This window comes from Euphorbia lathyris, chromosome 2, assembly GCF_963576675.1.
Source record: "Euphorbia lathyris chromosome 2, ddEupLath1.1, whole genome shotgun sequence".
NCBI classification, from domain to species: domain Eukaryota; kingdom Viridiplantae; phylum Streptophyta; class Magnoliopsida; order Malpighiales; family Euphorbiaceae; genus Euphorbia; species Euphorbia lathyris.
This window is the reverse complement of record NC_088911.1, coordinates 62,514,938-62,532,127: the sequence shown is the minus strand read 5'-3', so window position 1 is coordinate 62,532,127 and position 17,190 is coordinate 62,514,938. Positions and strand designations below refer to the sequence as shown.

The 17,190-nt window shown below is 38.1% G+C and overlaps 3 protein-coding genes across 3 annotated transcripts; 1 reads left to right on the top strand and 2 right to left on the bottom strand.

Moving 5' to 3' along the window:
• The first annotated feature begins 55 nt into the window (after window positions 1–55).
• LOC136218442 (E3 ubiquitin-protein ligase MPSR1-like) lies at window positions 56–908 on the top strand. Its single transcript, XM_066005305.1, has one exon. It carries the CDS (start codon window positions 168–170, stop codon window positions 807–809), a length of 642 nt encoding a protein of 213 aa, XP_065861377.1. The 5' UTR covers window positions 56–167; the 3' UTR covers window positions 810–908.
• LOC136218440 (protein HOTHEAD-like) lies at window positions 877–2,812 on the bottom strand. The gene is made up of 3 exons (XM_066005303.1): window positions 2,680–2,812; window positions 1,953–2,600; window positions 877–1,884 (listed from the first exon to the last, which is right to left on the bottom strand). The coding sequence occupies exons 1-3, from the start codon at window positions 2,771–2,773 to the stop codon at window positions 1,022–1,024; spliced, it is 1,605 nt and encodes a 534-aa protein (XP_065861375.1). The 5' UTR covers window positions 2,774–2,812; the 3' UTR covers window positions 877–1,021.
• Window positions 2,813–3,209: 397 nt separating this feature from the next.
• Window positions 3,210–4,925, bottom strand: LOC136218441 (myb family transcription factor PHL8-like). The gene is made up of 6 exons (XM_066005304.1): window positions 4,702–4,925; window positions 4,543–4,619; window positions 4,403–4,472; window positions 4,244–4,322; window positions 4,084–4,153; window positions 3,210–4,014 (listed from the first exon to the last, which is right to left on the bottom strand). The coding sequence occupies exons 1-6, from the start codon at window positions 4,802–4,804 to the stop codon at window positions 3,478–3,480; spliced, it is 936 nt and encodes a 311-aa protein (XP_065861376.1). The 5' UTR covers window positions 4,805–4,925; the 3' UTR covers window positions 3,210–3,477.
• Between the last annotated feature and the right edge of the window lie 12,265 nt (window positions 4,926–17,190).

Genomic DNA, 17,190 nt, shown 5'->3' with positions numbered 1-17,190 from the left:
TTTTTGTCACTCACTGCCCGAGAAGAAGATAGACATAAAACACGGCAGTTTCAAAGTTCCAGATCTTTCTACTAGCTTCTTTTTAATTACTTGTGTGGGCGCTCGCTCGTTATATCTAATATCTCCATCTCATAATTGATCTATCATCTCTTCTTTCTCCCCTAAAAATGGCTTCTGATACTGAAGAAGCTGAATTATCTTCTGCATTTGAGATGCTATTCAGGAATGGAGACCTCTCTCCCTTCTTGCCTTTTCTTTTAGGTTTTACCTCTTCCTCCTCCCTTACAGATAACACAAATCAAGACGAAGATGAAGAAACCCGAACCCGTAACCGTAACCGTAACGAGAGAATCATTCTGATAAACCCTTTCACTCAAGGGATGGTTGTAATTGAGGGAGCAGATACTTTGGATGCTCTTGTTCGAGAATTCGCTACAAAGGATGGCCAGCCACCCGCTTCTAAAGCATCCATAGAGGCCATGCCTAGTGTTGAGATCACTCAAATTGGAGACCAAGATAGCGAGTGTACCATCTGCTTAGAGGAATGGGAGCCTGGTCGATTGGTAAAGGAGATGCCTTGTAAGCATAGGTTTCATGGTGCTTGTATAGACAAGTGGTTGGGGATTCATGGCTCGTGTCCTGTTTGTAGGTATAAGATGCCTGTTGACAAGGAAGAGCCGATCGACAAGAGAGATGAGGACGACGAACAAGGGAGGAGACGAATTCAAAGACAAGTTTGGGTTAGTTTATCTTTTAACAGGGATAGGACAACTCAAACTCCTTCTGCTGATCAACAAATGGAGAATTAGATATTTTTATTATTTTTATTTTTTTGTTCTTAAATAGCTTCTGTGTATATTCTTTTTACCTGAATAATAAACAAGTCTGGCATGGGATGGATTTCTTTCCTCTTTGTGCAACCAATTTTATATTAATACAGAGATACATATTTTGTACAGAGGAATGAACTGTTCTACAATAGAAATGGATTCAAACAACTGTTGTTGCCAGGAAGAAAGATTTAAACTTCATTTGTTTTGTTAATCACAGCTGCTCTCAGCATGTTGATCCCTTGATACCTGCCTAGCATTAAGAGGGTAGCCATTGGATTAGTACCAGGCGATTCTAAGAAAGTTGAGCCATCTATTACTCTTAACCGCTTTACTCCATATACGTTGTAGTGATTATCAACCACTGAACCCACTGTACAACCACCATGGTAGTGATAGTAAGTCCTCACATTCTTTTTGCAGAAACTTCTCAGTTCATGAGGGCTGGATATCAAATTATTCTGCGGTTCCGTCCTTAGGAACATGAGGACAGAGTTTGACCTTGATACCCTTTGAAGCACCTGAACCATCTCTGCACATTCGTCTAAGTCTTTTTCCTCTGTTAGATAGTTAAATTGCACACAAGGGTTTTGCCTGGGATCTGTGCTGTGCAGTTCTAGTTTCCCTTTAGATTTAGGAAATGCAAGCTTGATTGCAATTGGCATCCTTGTTGCATTCAAACTTATTGGCAGGATACCACCTTCTACTATGAATTTGAAGTCTTTTGCAATTCCTGCTACTTGTGGTGTATCTGGCAACCGATATTCTGCTTCTGTGTCTGCTAACATTGAAATGGCAGGACTGTCTTGCATCTCTCGCCCAACCCCTTTCAGATCCAACACTAGTGGGATACTCAAATTCTTAAGATGCTTTTCTGGTCCAATGCCACTTAACATTAGGATTTGAGGACTGCCTAATGCTCCTGCTGACAAAATAACATCTCCCACTAAGCTTTTATTATGTGGGTGGCTGAGGTATGCTTCGTATATCTCATCTGTGCTTCCATTGCTTTTCATGAATCTTATGCCTCCAGCTATTGTCTCATTCCCTTTTACTGCATCATTAGAATTTAGAAGAGAGCACATGAGCATCAAAAAATTAGTAGAAGATATATCTACTTACTGTCTTTATGGAATATGATGTTCTTGACAGTTGCAGTCAAAAGAACTGTGATATTTGCTGGATTTCCTGCCCCCAGAAGATCAGCTGAGGTGTGCCTTATTCCATATTCATCGAACATGGTGCCACCAATCTTTGTTCCCTCTACGTGTTCCCAGCTGAACCCATTATAAGGAAGAAACCCTGCTTCAAGGAGACCAAATTCAAGAACAGATTGCCACATGGTTACCTCAGGTTTGAAAACAATCATGGACTCAACCCATTCATAAGCTTCCTTCACCAGCTCTTCATCCCACCCAACATTTCTGATAAATTCATCACTTGCTCGGCTGTAGAAACCTCCATTTATTGCTGACGATCCTCCGAGCACTCTCCCTCTATGACTCGCAACTCCATCCTTGGAAACAAAGCTTTGAGCCACCGATGAAAACTCATCAGTTTGGAGCAATGAAAAGCCATAGTACATCTTATGTGATATCCATGGATTTCCATAAGGTGAGCCTCCACGTTCTACTAGGAGGACAGAGTATCTCTCCGAAAGAGTTGCTGCCAGTGAACAACCTGTTGTGCCTCCCCCGACGACAATGTAATCAAAGGACTTGCCTGAGATCTCATTCAGATCTGAAGTTATGTAAGGGAAGCCGGGGTTTCCTACGACAGGATAACAGAATAGAAGCAATTATTAGGAAGAAAAATTGAGGTTTTTAAATGTACAACTAAACACCGATACCTTGAAACACGGGGGAAGATTCAGACATGTTAGCAAGTAGAAACAAAACTGCTGCAAGCAGGCTATGACTGGGAATGATTAACCAGTTATCCATCTGTTTGCAATTGTTATTTCTTCTCCAAAAAGATTGCTTAATATAATAAAAGAAATTTTGAACATTATGTTGAGTTTAATGATTAAGCATGCAGGCCTAGCAAGTTCCTTGAGAAGTAGTATATTTAGGCATACGCATGCTTAAACTAATGATTAATTCTTTAATGATTTCTTCCTCCAGCACAGCATAGCTGGTGTTCCTTTTTCTTTCTGGTGTCTTGCCAAATTAGCAGTAATTACCCGCTCTAACTGCTGGTATAATCGGCTTTAGAATGGCAGTTTTGACAAGGTTGAACTTTGTGTCATGTTCGCTTGGTTGACATCCAATAAAATGGGAAGCATAAATCATTTAGTCTTCTTCAGTTACATCAGCGTTGCAAGAATTCTCTTTGCTCTAGTATTAAGCATTTCAAACATATAGTAACATGGAGCGAGAGACATAGAATATGAAAATTTATCCACACAATATATGAAATATTATACCATCTGTTGATATGGATATACTTTGAAAAGTTGCAGGGGGTCCATACATATACCAATATACATAATTTATAAACATGGATTTTAACTCTTAACAAATAACTTTACTTCTGCTTCAGACTATTATATTATATTATATTGCCCAAGTCCTTTCTGTTTTAAGCTTCAAAAGATTCCATTTCCCTGCTCATATTAATTTCCCTTGCAGTTCAAGTCTATTGCTTTTTAACTAGATTCAAAGTCATGTAGATATTGCCTGTTGAGATCAAATATTCTGAAGCTGTCACTGGTTTTTGATCTTTTTGCAGGTGGCTGCTCCACAGAGAGTCCTTGTGTGGTATTTATATCTTTTTCGGCTTGATCGGTTTGAGGGTGAATATACATGAATGGGAGCTCAACAGAAGCAGAAGCAGTGTTAGACAATAGGATGCTACCGGTCTCATTCTTTGATTGCTTATCTTCCCCCTGTCCGGAGCTTTCAGATGATGTCAAGGAGCTTTCCATTGAACATGCTGTGGCTCTTCTTATTTGTTTCCTCTCCGAATCTTCTAAGCTTGAAAGTCCTAGTTCTGTCAATTCTGAAATTGAAGAGCCTTGGCATCCATTGTTGACCATTGAGACTAATCTTGAGAGTTCAGCTTTTGCAAGTTCTATTCCCATAGAAGAAGAATTATATCCAGAAAGTGTTTCCTGTGCCTTAATTAATACTGACTGCAAGTATTTCCCTTGAGCTTCAATTCTAAGCTGTAGACGTCTCTGCACCTGAAATTATTGATTGGTGATTGGATTGGTATGAGTAATATTTGGCCAAAAGATAACAGTGGAGGCTACCTCAATCTGCTCATGAAGTTTCCTCTGCACATCCATTTGCATTTGGAGAGCCTGAGCAATCTGAAAGCTTCTGTTGAGATTCAGTAGACAATTCTCAAATTAGTATTAAACTTTTCTTAATCAAACAGAAAAAAGAAAAGTAAAGGAAAAAAGTTATTACTCATCGATTGGAATATTGTTTCCCTGAGTGATGATTTGTTGTCTTAAATCACGACTAGTGCTCTGGATCTCTGTGTAATCTGCAAATAAGAAAATAAAGGAGAGAGAGGTGAGGAAGTAATAAGTTGTTATTATAGTTAGTAAATGTGGTTGAACAGACCTTGTTGCATAGTCTCAGTGGTGGATTGTGATGGTGATAATGATGGGTGAGTCTTACCCAGTCTGAACTTCTGCAAGAAGAAGAAAGAATGAAAAAGAGCATTCCTATAAGGGGAAAGAAGTGTGAAGAGCATAGCATGCCTGTAAATGGCTCTTGAGATGGTACAAAGTAAGTCCAGGAACAGCCATGAGGTTGATAAGAGTCTTTGGTGTTGCTTCTGCGGAATGATGGAAAAGATTACAACTTCATTATTTGTATTGTATTATGAGAAGAAAAGATAAAAAGAGAAGATACTTAACTGTCAGCACCTCCAAGTTGATTAACTGCTTGAAGAAACCTAAGATGTAGGTCAGGAGTCCATTTAAGCCTAGGCTTAGGATCAGTGGACAAAACCAAGTTCATATTTTGATTTTGATTTTGCAACTTGTTAATATAAGAAGAATGAGGTATATAAATATGGGGTATGTTCTGAGTCACTCCATATCTGGAAACATAAGTTAAGGTGGGGTTAATCTTATGTTGGAGAAGGGAATATATGCCTTATGAGCTGTGTGACTCTTTCTTTTTCTTCTTTGACTTGATAGGGAGAGAGAGAATCTATGATGCAGCAAAAACAGAGAAAGTAAGTCACTAAGTTCAATTTTGAGTTTCTCAAAGAGAAAAAGGTTTGTTTTTATGTTGCTGTTTTCCCACTGCTTGATTCCCTTCTGTTGTGCCCCCACCATCACCATGATGAATAATGTGAGCAACTTTCTTTGGATCTCTCTCTCCCCTTTTATTTTTAATGATTTCTTCAGCTTCAAATATTATGGACATTTCTTTTTCGTGATTGAATGGGAAAACCAAATGGTTAGCTTTCTTTTCTTTTGTTATTTTCTTCTAGCGTCTCATTGGCAGATTCCTTTTGTAGTTTGTAGGCCTAGACGAATCAAAGAATCTAACCTTAGATTTCACCACCCTCTCTCTCTCTCTCTCTCTCTTTTCTATTTATTATAATATTAGAGGTAATGTATTATTATTGAGTTAGACACGAGATTAACAAACAAATTATCGGATTAATTAGAGTTGAGCTGCTAACTCAAAACTAACTGGAAATTATACAATCAGCTAAGAATATATGGAAGAAAGGAATCAGTTTCTAACTATCTCGCTTTTGACGCTTTTGACGATTGTTCTCGGTTTGTACCTTCATCGTATCTTGTTTGCTTCTTGTTTTTAGTGTGATTTGAAGGCCAGCGACTTGCTTCCTGTCGTTTTCAGCCTTGTTTTTTCCTGGTTGTGTGTTTTTGTTTCCTTCGTTTTTGCTTACCTTCTGCGGCCGCCTTGTTTTTTTCCATGTTTGTGCGTTTGTTTCCTATTGCACACAACGGACCTTGAACTTGCGTTTCAGAATCATTTTACCCTTGATGAGGAGAGGTCGATTGGTTTGGAGGTGGCTGTGGACGACGTCGTGGCTCAGAAGAGGCCAAAGGCCTGGAGCTTGTTAGGACGTTTACATATGGAGCGTAGCTTCCTATCCCAATGATGAAGCATACTTTTACAGAACTGTGGCGGCCGGCTAAAGGCTTGTTTATTGAAGAACTAAGTCCCAACAGGTTCCGTTTTGACTTCTATGACCCTTTGGAGCGTGATCGTGTGGTGCAGGGGGCCCCTGGACTTATGAACAACACCTACTGATCCTTGCCGACTGGAAGATACATGCTACAGAGTTCTGGATACAGGTTTTTGACCTACCTGCGGGGTTTATGTCTGTAAAAGTGGCAGAAAGTATTGGGAATTTTATTAGGGTTTTTGTTGAAGCTGACCAGAATAACTTCAGTGGTGTTAACAGAACCTATATGAGAATTCGGGTCCTCTTTGATGTGCTGAAACCACTGAAAAGAAAGATGAAGATAGGGAAGCAATGGGGTGACTTCTCCTGGATACAGTTCCATTATGAAAGGTTACCTACGTTCTGTTTTTTATGCGGTAGGATTGGCCATGCAGATAAGTTCTGCGAAAGTTTGCTTGAGCTAGAAGAACCAGCTAAGGCCGACAGGGTGTATGGGCCATGGATGAAGGCGTTGAACCGACGAACATCGCTCCCCCCTCCGTCAAGATTCTTGCTGAGCACCCCCCCCATCTATGACACCGGAGAATAACATGATTCCTATGGCTACGGGGACCTCTGTTCCTGCCCCAGGGAAAGGCCAGGCTTCAATGGTAGATAGCAATGGTTCTGGAAAGGAAAACCTGGACACTACACAGGCAGAGGAGCTAACGAAAGCAGATGAGGTGATCATTGCAGAGGCTAAACGAAGGAGACAGGATGAAGGGCCAAATGCGACTAGTGGGGAAACTGGTAAAATGAATCAAGCAGGTGCTGGCGAATAGACCCGCCCATATGCATCAGTTCGATAAGTTGGAACTGCCGGGGGATGGGCAATGCCCGGACAGTTCGATTGTTAGCAGATTTAGTGTCCAAGTTTAGGCCTGTTTTTATTTTTCTGATGGAAACTAAGTGTAATCGTAAAAAAATTGAAGCAATAAAGAAAAGAATAAATTATGTGGGTTTGTTCTATGTGGATCCTATTAATTGTGGGGGTGGCCTTGCTCTCTTGTGGAAGCATCCAAATTCTGTTAATTTGCTGGGGTTTTCCTCAAATTATATTGATTTCAAAGTCTCTCTTTTAGGTTTGTCGGAGTATCAAGTAACCGGTTTTTATGGTTTTCCTGAGCGTCGTCGTCACAGTGATTCGTGGCAACTGCTAAGGACCCTGTCGGCTAGCTGTAGTTTTCCATGGGTTATATATGGTGACTTTAATGACATGAGGCTTTAATATGACAAATGTGGCGGGCTTCGTCACCCATTGTCGCTTCTTCGTGGTTTTAATGACATAATTGATGGCTGCGGATTTGTGGAAGTTCGGTCGATTGGGCATCGTTTCACGTGGGAGAAAAGTAGGGGGACGGTGCACTGTATTGAAAAGAAGTTGGACTGGTGTTTTGCAATGGCAGGCTGGTTGTCAATTTTCCCTGAAGCGATCCTCAAAATTGAAGACGCAAGTTGTTCTGATCATGCGATCCTGTTCTTATCAGTAGCGCATACAAGTTCAGAGCGGAACATACGCTTCCATTTTGAATCATAGTGGCTTGGGGAGTCAGGCTTTCGGGATCAGGTGACAGATGTGTGGCGAGCTGATAATGCGGCGGGTCTGCCGAGCAAATTACAGTCATGTAGTATCTCGTTCCTGGAGTGGGGTGAAGCGCTGAGGGACAGATTCAATGGCCAAGTCCGCGGATGCAGGGCTGATATTCGTCAAAGGAAAGGTTCACGCCTATTGCACGCTACTGATGAACTGCAGGCAGCAAGAAGGCGCCTTGAGGAAGTGCTCCTCTAGAAGGAATTATGCTGGCTGCAAAGGTCCCTACAGAGCTGGCTCAAGGCTGGGGACCTTAATACTCGTTTTTCCCATGCCTCAGCGACTTAGAGACGCAAGATGAATGCTTTTAAAAGGCTTAAAGATGAAACATGGAAGTGGTATGAGTGGGACAACGGTATGGATGTGTTGCTAACCCGCTATTTTGAGGATATTTTTTCCACAAGGGGATCGGATGCGAGTAAATCCTTGAGTGTGTTGCTCCAAAGATTGACCCAAGCGTGAATGAAGACTTGATGAAGCCGTTTACTGCCGAAGAGAATAGAACAACGATTTTCAGTATGCAACCGGATAAAAGCCTGGGTCTGGGTGGCTCCAATCCCTGTTTCTATCAGACATACTGGGACATTGTGGGACCTGAGGTGACAGTAGCCTGTCTGAACTGGCTAAATTTGGGAGTGTTCCCTAAGGCAATCCATGACACTAACATTGTATTGATTCCAAAAAAATCCAATCCAGAGTTAGTGTTTGATCTGAGGCATATCGCCCTCTGCAACGTGATATATAAAATACTGGCCAAGGTAATTGCAAATCGGCTTAAAAAGGTCCTTCATCTAGTTATTTCCCCTACCCAAAGTGCTTTCGTTCTGGGTCGACTAATCACTGACAATGTTATATTGGCTTTTGAGGTTAATCACTGGATTCATAGATGTACACATGGGTCTACTGGTTTTGCCTTGCTGAAGTTGGATATGTCCAAGGCTTATGATCGGGTTGAGTGGGGGTTTCTGGAAGGTATAATGAGGAAGCTTGGGTTTGCAGATGGATAGATCTCCCTGGTTATGCAGTGTGTTATAAAAGCTAAGTATTTCATCATGCATCAAAACCATAATGTGGGGCCAATCTTGCCTTAAAGAGGGCTCCGACAAGGGGACCCTATTTCACCATACTTGTTCTTGCTCTGTGTTGAGGGCCTTTCTGTTTACTTATCTGACCTTGAGAGAAGAGGGGTCATCCATGGCTGTAGTATAACGAGAAGAGCACCGCCGATCTCCCACTTGTTTTTTGCTGATGACAACTATCTGTTTTTAGGGCCACTGCAAATGAGTGTGAAGCGATGAAGGAAAGCTTGAGTTTGTATGCAAAGGTGTCGGGGCAGCTGGTCAACTTTGAGAAATCATCAATCTCCTTTAACAAGAACTGTTCAAATGACAAGCGAGAGACACTGTGCTCTATTTTTGGGATATCTCTGATATCAGTTCCTGAAAAGTATCTTGGTTTACCTTCTCTTTTAGGCTGTAGTAAAGTTCAGGTATTCAGCTACATTGAGGAAGCTTTCTCAAAACACAAGCATAGTTGGAAGAATAAGTTTTCGTCACGTGCTGGGAAGGAAATCTTGCTTAAGTCAGTATTACATGCTCTCCCTGATGCGAACCCACGAAGAACGGTGCCTCGAAAACCCAACAACTAGATTTGATCCCCAAGAAAGCTAACGAATCAGAGTCAGATAGAAAAGAACCTTTGTAAAACAGACTTGCAAAGACCCAATCCGAATCTCCAACAACCAAGAATAAAATCCGAATGATAATTGAGACGGAAGAAAACCCTGCAAAACGGAGTTGCAAAAACCCAATTCCTAGTCTAACTAACAAGGATTCGATTCCGAATTGCTCAGTTGTAGTGCCCCAAAGAACACAAGAGAAACCCTCACTTGAATCTCAAGAGAAGAAATTCTGAATTTAATTTCAATAAAAAACGTTGGCTGCCGATTACAATAAAAGAAAAAGCTATAAACACCTAAGCTAGTAAATTAAATCGGACTTAATATGTCCTTACAAACCAAATAACACTAAACATTAAACCAAGGGCAAAAATGGAAGTTTAACTAAAGTAGGGAATGTAAACAAAAACCTAAAATAATAATAAAGCACAAAGTGGGCCAACTAAGCCTTGCATTTCCGTCAATCCAAATTTTATCCAGAAGCCAAAATCTGTTAAGTCGTGCCCACGTAAATCCCATGCCATTTTTGTTATGGAGAAATAGAAGCCAAAATCGGTTAAGCCGTGCCCACGTCAACCCCACGTCACTTTTGTTATAGAGAAACAGAAGCCAAAGTCGTCTAAGCCGTGCCCACGCCTTAGGAAAACTTCTGAAATTGTTATTAAATCCTTGAGAACAAAGCCAATCAATCTTAAACATTCTCATGTGAATCTGAATGCTCCAATTGACCTCCGTATTCACATCCCATGCAACTTGAAAGAGATACGATGATTAATGGACCATTAATTACAGGAACTTCGCTTTTATCCACGACGTCCATCACTTGGACCATATATGATTGAAGCTCCTCTTCGAACTGCTTGGCTCTTGCTCGGGTAACAGGTCCATCAGGAAGCTTTAATTGAGTGTTGTGAGATCCCCAAGTTTGAACTTTGATTTCCATTTTCATCATTCTACTTATGCTTTGGGGCTCTTCCTAATCCCAAAACTCTTATGTGCAGACCTTGAGAAAATGATGAACTCTTTCTGGTGGGGTACGACAGGTCAGGGAAGCAAAGGTGTACGTTGGCAGTCTTGGGACAGGTTGTGTGCTCCCAAGAGGAGTGGGGGGATGGGTTTCAAAAAACTTCACCAGTTTAATCTTGCTCTTCTTGCTAAATAGGGTTGGAGGTTTCTTACTAATCCGGATTCATTAGCTGCAAGAGTATATAAGGCTCGTTACTATCCTTCAAGTGGGTTTATGGAGAAGTATTCTGGAAGCTCAGCATGTGGTGAGTGTCGGGGTCCACAGATCTATCGGATCGGGTGAGAAAACGCGTATATGGGGGTTCCCGTGGCTTCTAGACTACAATCCTTATATAGAAAGCGGTGGCTCGGAGGAGCTGCGTGATGCTACTGTTGCTAGCCTAAAATCTATTGATGCTAATGTTTGGGATGAAGACATTTTGCAGGATCTGTTCAACGCCCGAGACATGGGTTTGATCAAGCTTGTGCCGACACTATTAACACGGGAACCAGACGCATAGTACTGGCAGTGGGAGGGCTCTAGAGAGTATATTGTGAAAAGCAGATACTCAAGAGTGGTTTATCCCCTAACAGATCATACGGATACAGACAATGCTATTGATTGGAAGCTTGTGTGGAAGTTACAAGTTCCACCCAAGGTAAAGAATCTGATGTGGAGGGCCCTCTCGGGTTGCATACCAATAATGGTGGCGTTAAGGTGGCGTGGAGTGGCGGTGGTGACAAACTGCCCTAGTTGTGCTATTCAGGCTGAGGACACTCTTCATGATCTGGTTGGGTGTCAGAAGACATTAATGTGGCACTCGACGCTGCTGAGGGACTGCAGTGCACTGATGGAGAACTTTCAAATGTTTTGGTTTTCTCTATAAGAAACGACTAGCTGTCGAAATCTAGAGATTGCTGCAATGACTTGTTGGGCGGTGTGGGCAAGTCGAAATGATTGGGCCTGGAACCAGAGGGAAGTGCTAGCGGAGAACAGATATAGTGAAGTGTTGGGGGTTTACCAGTCCTGGCAGCAGATGCAAGAACAGATACGAGGTATGGAGTCGCGTTCTGTAACCCAAAATCCAGAAAGATTGACCCCGCCTGGTCCGGGCTTGGTCAAAATAAATGTGGATGTATCAGTATTTCGTATCCCAGATAGGATTGGTTTTGGCATGGTTGCCCAAGATGAATTCGGTCAATTCTTGGTTGGTCGATGTGGTTTGCTGCAGGGGCCGTGTGAAGGGTACGCGGCAGAAGCTCTCGCCCTACGTGAGGTGTTAAGCTGGATCAAGGGGGGGGGGGGGGGGGGGGGTGTTGGCGGAACACTAAGGTGGAGTCGGACTGCCAGCTGCTTGTGTAGACAGTTCAAAATGAAGCTCGAAGTCCCTCGGTTATTGGTCGCCTTGTTTCTGATTGTAAATCTCTTTTACGAGATATGCTTTGCAATGTTAATTTTGCTAAACGTTCAGCGAATCAACCGGCTTATGTGATGACTCGATTGGTTGGCTCTATGTCTAGACACGGGGAGTGGTGGAATGTACCACCTTCGTTTTTGCTTACCGCCCTACGAGCTGATCATTAATACTATTCTTTCATTTTTTTTTTTAAAAAAAACAGGAAATTATACAAAAAAATTTATGATATTCTCTCATATTTATATACATCGCTTTAATTAATAAAGATACTTATCTCTAAACACGAGCCAAACCTTATATATTTTAATATGTCATTGTTAAAATAGATTGTAAAATTACATTACACGAATCCAGTATGATATTAGTGATTTTTGGATTATCATTGTAAACATGTTAATCCCAAAATCATATAAAATATTATCACATCCTCCTATATTTTTAAATGCACTATTAACTTAAAATTACATGTGATGTGATCCAAAAACACGACATAAAGTCGACGCCAGTCCGATTAATTTAATATGATTATGATACAATTTTTTTTAAGTTATGTTTGGATTGACTTATTTGATACTAATCGGCTAATTAACATGAATATACAATTGTCACCCCTGGTTAAAATGAGAAAATAAGCTGTTAGGAGATTAAAATCGTTTTACGTGAATTAAATAAATCAGGCAATACAAAGAATTTTTTTTTTAATATCTGCCAATAAATTTTGTAGAATTATATATATCCAAAAAGCCTTTGGAGTACACTTTAATCTTTCATTTTCTAAAGTAATTTGAGATCATTTCATTTTCTCCTTAATATTGATTCTTGTTGTCATGAAAGATGTTTATAAAAATAGTGGACAACGCAACCAAGAAAGCATTTGCCTTTGAAATTTTAGAGAAATGACTTGAATTTTTTTATGTTTTTTGGGTTCATTGACATTTTTTTCTATAACATAATAAAATCGTAAGAGAAATATAAAAACAATATAATAAGCAAAATATAATTTTATTCACTAGAAATATTGGCACGCTATTTAAAATTTTTAATTTTTATACCAATTATCTTATCTTCCTAATAAATCTACCTTATCTTAAAAGCTAGAACGTTCTTTATTATTGACTAACTTGAAATTAAAAAAATATAAAATTCTAATGGATCTAAACTAATATTTCAAGACAATTATGAAATCCAAGAATGTAGCTAAGAAATTCTAAGCTAAGTGTTTTCTAACTCTCTTCGGCACTTCCCACCACCATTCTCACTCTTCCAATTTAGTTATATCTTTATAGGCTGCTCTCCAAAACTTGATACTTATCCCCCCAACTCCAAGATTATTCAACTTGGTTCTCAAGATTTTGACTACCACCTCATGAACAAGACTTAAATTTTAACAATTACTTTCAAGACCTCTTCTTCCTCTTCTCATGCTCCTTAAGGCACAAACATCATGATCAAAGTTCTAAAAAATCATTAGATAACTCGAACTTGGTAAATGGTACAAGTTCAATAACATGTTAGCTTGATTCTCAAAATTATAAAACTTTTTCACCAAACTTTTCTCTTCACCCACAACTTTTCGAAAAAATGACTGTTAATATGCTTATTTCTTTCATAACACATGATATTTTATCAAATGTACAGTGCTTTCGCTATCATAATTAACACGTGATATTGACTAGCCGGTTATCCCTCCTAGTCACAGGAACATTGAAATGTTCACACACTACCGTCAAAAGATTACCATAAGGTAGATGGATTTTTCTTTGACGCTCTTTCTTAACCGCTCTAAACCTGTTCAAGATGTGATAGATAATATGTTGGGCAAAATTCATCTGTTTCCCCTTTAACAGATGCCACAAAATAATCATTTCAGCTAATGAGCATTTTTCCCTACTACCATACTTAGGTAGCAGTGTCTTTATAATCACTTGATGTAAAAATCGGACATGAGCCGTCATGTTTGTTGTGGCAAAGGGTAAACCAGACTCGTGTAGGACTTCATTTGTGAAATGGATATCATTATACCCTTCCCATTTTGTTTTTTTAACAGTTGCAAAACTCATCCTCATCAGAAGACATCTCAAAAAGTTGATTTAACAAAGCACTGTCTATCTTGATCTTAACATTTTTGACACTAGAAGATATCTCTGTGCCCCTAGCATTCCTATGAAGATTTCTGTAAAATTCATTCACTAATTCATCATATGTGTTGACTTTAAGAGTCAACAGTTTGCTCAATTTTAAATCCTCAATGTAAGGAGACACATCAAAATCGATTTTTTTCAGGGATTCAATATCAATGGGCATACCTTTGAGCACAAGCATACTATCTAGCTTCGTCACTCTATCCCTGGTACTAGAGGTTTCGGCATTGCAAGTGTTACGCCTTTTTACAGCCTTGTTCTTCCTCTTAGGTTGCAATGTCTGCTTCCCCTTGCTTCGAGAATCAGTTGTACTCGACTATCTTGTTTTAGCCATTGGAGCTTGAAATTTGAAGCTTTCGAAAGTAAGGATGAAAAAAATTTGTAGAGTGGAAAGGAACAATCGACGCGAGTCACCGGTAAAAGTTAGGTTTCAGTCGTGGGAAATTTCTCATGAAATTCAATCGGAAAGAATGGTGTTTGATTTGCAAAGAAGATGATTTCAATTTAGCTTTGGGAACACGTGTTATAATTTCATTCGAATAGCGTATCACTAAATTGGTTTAGAGTAATGGTCAGTGCGCTGCTCTAAACGAGCCAACCCGTGTTCAACCCCAACACTACTCTCTTTTTCGTAATAGTCTTCAGTGGCATTTTTTTATTGGTTTTAAAATTTATTTTCAATGCATTTTTTTTATAGGACATAACTTTATCTTTAATGCATTCAAACTACTTATTATTTCGAGATTAACATTTGATATTAAAAAATAACAATTCAAATAAAATTGAGAAAAATATAAAATTGAGACAAAAAATGGTTAATTATCTTGTTATAATTAACATTTGCTAATTTAATATGTTAATCGTACGCCAATTAGAAGACGTCTTCTTATGTGTTTATTTCTCACTTTATAAATTATTATTATAATTATTACGTAATGGAAATATATACTGATTTTTTTTAAAATGCACCAAACATATTCATTTTTTTTCGATTTCAATTTATTTTGAATGCATTCATTTAGAATGCATCCAAATTAGGTACTACTTGCAAATTATCACTTTTAATCGTTCAAATTGGGTATTTACATTCAAATTATTTTGCTAATTAATTAAACATCTTATTCATATGTAATTTATTTTAATGCATTAATTTATACTTCATTCAACTTATGTATTACTTGCAAATTATAATTTGATATTAAATGTATTTATTTTTTTATGAATTAATCTTCGGTATTACATGGACATTATTATTTTTTGTAAATAAACTTAAAAAATTATAAATGTTTGAGAACATGAATGATTAATTTTTTTTTTTATAAAAATTAGCAATTGGTTTCATTTCAATACAAATTGAAATATCTGTAACTTAGGTATTACTTGAAAATTAGGTTATCATCCAATAATGAAACTAAAAAAATAAAATATTGAAAAGCATTGTTCCATATATATTATTTAAATTGAATGTCTTACACTAAGGAAAGACAAACATTAGTTAAAAAAAAAAGAAAGACAAACATAACTTAGCATATGAAACTTATTAAAGCATTTTCCACGATCAAATGCTTTTGCCGATCTTCATCTCCTTCTTGTCTTTCTCTTTCTTCAGCTTCTCATCATTGCTGTCCATCTCCTCAGAGTCCGACTCCAAACAAACACACATTGATTCATGCAAAATAGTAAAGGATGAGGCAATGGTCTTGATGCATCTTAAGAAATCACCTGCTTGTTGACGCATACATTTCTTGACACGCCTTTGAACAACATCTTCAATTTCACTTATTGGAAATGGAGTAGCACTTAACAGATTAACACCATCATCAGTCTTCCCAAGCATAAGCTTCCTGGATGTATTCCCTTCCTTCACCTCCAACTTTTGCTGAGCCTCTCTTTTCTTTCCTGATGAAGGCCCCACTGATTCTTTTTTAGACTTTTCTACTTTGATTTTTCTGAGTGGAGAAATAACTTCATTAGGATCATCCTCAAATAGGTAGGGAGAGAAATTGTCTTCATCTTTGGAAGGCTCTTTGGAAGGATCTACTGAATCGGAAAGTAATATGACATCCATATTTGAAGAGCGAGTAGAACACTTCGAGAGCATTTCATACTCCTATTTATATAGAAAAATTCGGAATTAATTTATTTAATCTGTATAGTCTCTTGATAATCACACTTAAATATAGAGACGTCTTTTCATTCAATGTATCCGTTTTGTATTCAATGTATTATTATTTTAAGTGCCATTATGTTGGTATGATAAATGTAACTGAATACAAATCGTATTGGATTCAATGTATTCGTTAAAGCCAAGTAGTTTTCAATTACATGTAGTGTGTAGTTGAAAATGTGTGTTAATCTATATAAATAGTCTCTTACCATGCATACCATTTCACATACTACTATATATCAAAGTGTTATAATCATTCATAAATATGTCTGTAGAGACTATTGGAAACGTGGCAGGTGAGTCCCTATGGAAAAAGAGAAAGACATGTGAAGGTAATGATGCTCCTCCACTGGGAGTTCAATTTGAAAGTGTGCTCAATGGAATACAAGATGTATTCAAACGTGGAGACACGGATGCCATCCTAAAATTCATGAAAAGTGTTTCAGATGCCTTACGATTTCTCTCTGATTCAATGGTTGGATATTTTGAGTCAAAAATGGATGAGAAGGGGGAATTAGAGGAGAAGCGCAAAACTACAAATGTCTTAATTGCTGATGCATGGCAGGAACATGTGGATTTAACCATTGATAAAATGTGGTGTTGTTGTTTTTTTGCTTTATTTTGTTGTTTTAATTATGTTAACACAATACTTTTTTAATTTTTAATAATACTATGGTTTTCTCCGATTTATCTATCATCACAATCTCATTATTAGTGAAATATTGTGTTTTTTTTATATTTAGCAATTTTAAATTATTCATGTCAAAATTAAGGATTATAGTATGTTAAATTAATTAAATCTAATTAAACTTTCCATGTTAAACCGATTATATAACGAAATGGATTAATTATCTACTTAGAATGTACTTTAAAATTACAAGTTTTTAGATGTAATATGAAGAAACAACTGTTTTAGGTATTTCCAAATTATAATTGTCTCACTACATAATTAATTTAACAATTTCTACAACACATTTTCATTATCTTTAATCAATAGTAGTACATTGTCAATTAAACATAATCTATCATTTCATAATTAATTAAACGTACCTAATTCTTGTTTATCTTCTTATGCAACTCCGAAACACGTTTTTTTAATTACTACTGTAGAGAGTAATATTTTGATAATCCAAAACTTGAGCTACAAAAAATTGGTACTTAAAAATTACACATGCAATATCTTTTATTAAAACTTAG